At 32.6% G+C, this 4,897-nt stretch overlaps 1 protein-coding gene across 1 annotated transcript; it reads right to left on the reverse strand.

The window, feature by feature from the left end:
- Window positions 1–2,080: 2,080 nt before the first annotated feature.
- LOC108226478 (uncharacterized) lies at window positions 2,081–3,109 on the reverse strand. The gene has a single exon (XM_017401443.2). It carries the CDS (start codon window positions 2,987–2,989, stop codon window positions 2,384–2,386), a length of 606 nt encoding a protein of 201 aa, XP_017256932.1. The 5' UTR covers window positions 2,990–3,109; the 3' UTR covers window positions 2,081–2,383.
- Window positions 3,110–4,897: the final 1,788 nt, after the last annotated feature.

Raw genomic sequence — 4,897 nt, forward strand, 5'->3', positions numbered from 1 at the left:
TGAGAATAGTACATGAAAATAGTGAATGTAGTTAGTTTTTATATTATAAAATTTTGTTATTTTTGATTAACTTTTAGATGTACAGAATTGGAAAGTGTAAATAAATGGTATTCCCTCCGTCCCATTCAATTGTCTACGTTACTTTTTGACATGCTCTTTAAGACTCCTTTAAAGTATAGCTTTACAAAAATTTTATAAATTCTTTTTTTTCTGAATAAAAATTTGATATTTAAACTTTTATTTAAAAGAAATTAGAAAAACATTATGAAACTATACTTTATAGAAGTTTCGAAATACGTTTGAAATATGTGCAAACAGATAGAGAACGTATGCAGATGGTCGGAACGGAGTATGGGAGAAGCACACATGCCAATTCCAAAGAATTCGAAAGTGTAAAGAAATGAATGGTATCATAAGAAATAGTTTGTAATTTGCAATGAAGAAGCATGCAGGCTAGCTGCAAGTATATATATTATATAAATTACTACTATAATTGTGTATCGAATGCGGAATTGAAGTTAACTAGGTTTCCACCAGCACAAAGGGAGGAAAATGCGCTGTGAAAAGTAAAAGAGCACAGGCCAATTTTTAAAAAGAGAATCCTTGATTATAAGAGCCCTGTGGACCTTCTGCAGATTCACTTTGCAAGTCTTTTAACATGGTGGAATCATGTCAGTCTGCTTTATTTATTGTAATTTCTTTATTTTGTTTACAATATCCTATTAACTTAATCAGTTTGAAGTTAAAGACTTATCAGCTTCTTCCCTTTTGATTAAGAATCAATATGTTACTGCACAGGCTGGCCGATCCTACTCTAGTCCAGCAAATATACGAGTGCACCAAAACCAAGATTTTATTATGATTTTAACGTTATAAACAAAAGAAGTTAAGGAGATCAGTTGAGGATTCGAACTAAATCAAAAATTCGATTAATACATTTTCAGCAGGTATGGCAATGGCATAATAAGGGGCAGAGACAGGTCTGTCAACTTTTGATCGACCATGACATTGTCAAAACATAGGAAGTCTTTCACTTGGTCCTCATTTTTTAACTCTACCCGTCCTAGAATCGGTCTCTGCATGCCGTAAAGTTTGTAATCCAAAAGAGGAGCATTTATATATCATCAGAGGCATGCTGAAATGTAATTTATGTACGAATTTCTATATATATATGAACCGTACAAATTTACGATTACAGTTTTTTCTCCCTCCCTTGATAAGTGGCTGTTTGTCTCCGGCTTTAAACAGGTTTTAAAACTGTTTACAAATTTTAACTGAAAAATGCTTGTTTATATAATAATTCAGAAATTGACTTAAAGTGAAGAATAAGTCACAAACCGACTTAAAAGCAGAAGTTAGTTTGAGATTTTTTTCCAGTGACTTAATTTTTAAAATTTGTTTTTTCTTCTATAAAAATTGCTCATAAGTGATGAGTGACAATCACTTTTGTTTTTATTATTACACTTATAATAACTCATAAATCATTAAAAAATCAAAAATATCTAAAAAAAACATTTCAAGTTCCCAATTTATCAGATTACGTCAAGTTAAGTTATAAGTCATAACTTTAAACTCAGCCAAACCTTTCGGATCCTAAGCACAAGCTCAGCCCTGACATGATAAACCCCATCTATGTGTCCTCATCCCCAGACTTGGTAAATTATTCCAGGATCGATTCGGATTAAAAATTTAATCCAAGTTTTTCTTTAATTTATATTCTTAAATTTCTTAAAATGGTTATGACATGTTGATAAAGGTCACTGCAAAAATTAGAGAAACTTTGTGTGGTTGAATTTTCTGACTCGCGACGAATTTCTGTCCTCTGTGATTATAATTTTGGCCCCCATCAATTCGGAGATCTGATAGACAACAAGAGGAAGGTGTACTTTGATAGCTTAATCAAGAAGACAAGCTTTTCTAACGAAAGAACGCAGCTTCGGCTTAAAGCATTTTCAAACTTTCAGTACTGTTGTACCTTGACCTACCGTCCTGCTAAGTACCAACAAGGAGTTATATGCATACTTTACATTAAACCCTACGTGCAAATTTAAAATATCAAAGCTTGCTTTACAGCGCCGAATTGAAAATTTTCTTTACATTCTATTATTAAAAATAGAAAAGAAGTACAATTTATTCATATATGTTTAATAATTTTCTCCAGATACAAAACAAAAGCATACATGCACGATAATCTGCAGAATGCATAAGTGCCTATTAACAGGTTTCAACTTTTTACAAAGTAACCCCAACTTATAAAGGCCAACCCACCAAGCATTAACAATCGGAACGTCGTCGTATTCATATCTCAATATGCATGGTCTCGGCTTTTGATGACGAACAGTATTATATATACGTCGTAAATACCCAGAATTGTTGCAGTGATTCAACCAAACGACGACATTAAATTCTGCTTCTTAAGATCTTTGTAGAACTTCATTATGAATTCCTCGGCAGCTTCATCGACGTGGCTGTCATCAGCCACGTCATTGGATAACGGATAGGGGGAGTCCGTTATCCTGAGCTGCCTAACAAGAGGACTCCTCCCGAACCCCGGCAAAGCCGGGGACGCAGCCTCACTGTGCTGCAGCATCTCCAAGGCCTTGACCACGGCATTCACCGCCGCCACATCATCATCCATCGCGGGAGACTGGTTGCACGAGAAGAAATGCGAGTGATCGATCGTGTGATTCTTGCGGTGCTTATTGAGAAAAAGAGAGATCGGATAGGCAGGGCTGTTGCTGCAACTGAACTCATAGTCTCCTGGCCGTGGAGCCACGAATGAACGGCGACTACTCGCGGCGGCAGCCCAGTTGTGGTGGTGGTGGAACATGAGATTGTGGAGGGCTTTTCCGGCAATCTTGCCACGTTTCATCATCATGTTGAGATCAACCATGAACTTCCTCTTGGCTATGCCTTTCCTTACCATGAAATATAACACACGCACTAGGCTCCACATTTTTTTCGCAGCTATAGCAAGATTCGGTTCCATTTTATCTTGTCGATTAATTTAAAAGATCTTCAAATAATTTGCAGAGAAGAGGAGGGGGTAGGGTTTTTGTTATAGAGGATATGAAAGAAGGAAGAAATTGAATTGAACGAATGAAATGTGGAAGGAGGGCAAGGTATTTAAAGGGGAAAATAGAGGAAGGGGAGTCATAATTTGCATGCACTTTAAAAGTAATATTAAAGTTGATGGAAACTTTGGTGCATCAATATATTGACTCTTTTTTTATTACAATCATGCTACCTACTTTATTTCTCTCCATTATTTATTGGTCGAGTTGGGACAATTTCGAACACATATCAACATTTCCTTCATCAATGCCTCACTCCTCTGTTACGTGTGGTTTTAATATATTATTATTTTATATTTTATTTTAAAGAAATGTTGTTTTTTCCCGCGGTTTCATAATCAAAATATCTATATTACTTGGACAAAAAATATCAACAAAGACTTTGTGTAAATGTTTGTACTAAGAATTGTTCTTCTGAATAATTTAAATTAATATATATATAAGTAGTGTTTAATTAAAATGATTCTTATAAAGTTTAAGGATGGAAAGAATTCAAATTAACAACTTACATTTTACAAATATTATATCAACCAATTATAAAAACTAAGGTCATTTAAGTTAAGGGTATATATAATACTATGTATAAAAGAAAATATTAAAATTATTAATTTTAATTTGACATGTTTTTAGCATGATAATCAAGTTGTCTGTGTCAAAATAAAAAAGAAGAGCTAGGAAAACAAAACAAAACTAACTATATACACGACTGCACCATAACTTAGTGTGTAAGTGATTGAAGAGTCAATATGTGGTGAATACAGATGTCAGTAGTATTTCAGCTGCATCCGGTATATCCCTAAAAGGAAGTTAACGTTAACAAAAATCTTTTCTTAACCGGTTAGGTTACCTTGGTGACATCTGTCACTTTTGCCGTCGAAAATAAACGGAAATTAATCGATCTCCGTTCCGTCCCCAAACAAACCCGGCCGGTTATGGTTGCTGATTGGGCTCTGGGTCCGTTTGCCTTTTTAAAAGTTTTTAACTTTCCACCTAACTAGGTTATACAGTAGAAGAATCTTCAAAATGATCCAAATTACGGGTTAACCGATTATGGGTTAACCGATCCAGGACTCGACACAAATGTATAGTATAAATTATACATCTGATCGATTTTAGGTTAATCAAAATTCACTCCTGGAAAAATAGATAATTTTTGGATCGCTTACCTCTCTACCTACCCCAACAAGAAATATGTGTATAAAAAAACATATTTCTATAATATGTTTCTATTATTTATTGTTTAAAAGTAATAATAAAATCATTTTAATCCAATAAAAATTAATACAATTTTCATTTTTATATAAAAATATTAGTTTTATTTTTATATACAATTTTTATGTAAATGCTACTATTTTTATTTATATATACACATTTTTATATATTAATCTTAATATTTTTATTCATATATATGTGTGAGAAAATAAAAATCTTCTTAGGATGGGAGCCTCTTTAAAGACCTCTTTAAAATAGTAATTTTCTCGATAATCGCCGCAAGCTTTCCTATTTTGTTGTCTTTCAATACTTTAAAGCTCGGCTTATTCAACAACAACTTTTTGTTAAACAACGGATTAAATATTATTTGTTAAATTTAAAGTTAGCTTTTTCAAAATAGCTTATGATAAAAAAAATTTGTTTGAAATAAACATGTCCCCATATATTTCGGAAAAGAATATTTTTCATTTTTGTGATATAAGTTTCACCGTCAAATTTTATTAAATAGTTATTATTTATATTATAACTTAGATCTATATCGTTATTAAACAATTATATTATTTTCATAACAATATTTCTTGCCGACATTTTGTAATAATATAAAAAAAATT

This window comes from Daucus carota, chromosome 6 (genome assembly GCF_001625215.2).
Source record: "Daucus carota subsp. sativus chromosome 6, DH1 v3.0, whole genome shotgun sequence".
NCBI lineage: Eukaryota > Viridiplantae > Streptophyta > Magnoliopsida > Apiales > Apiaceae > Daucus > Daucus carota.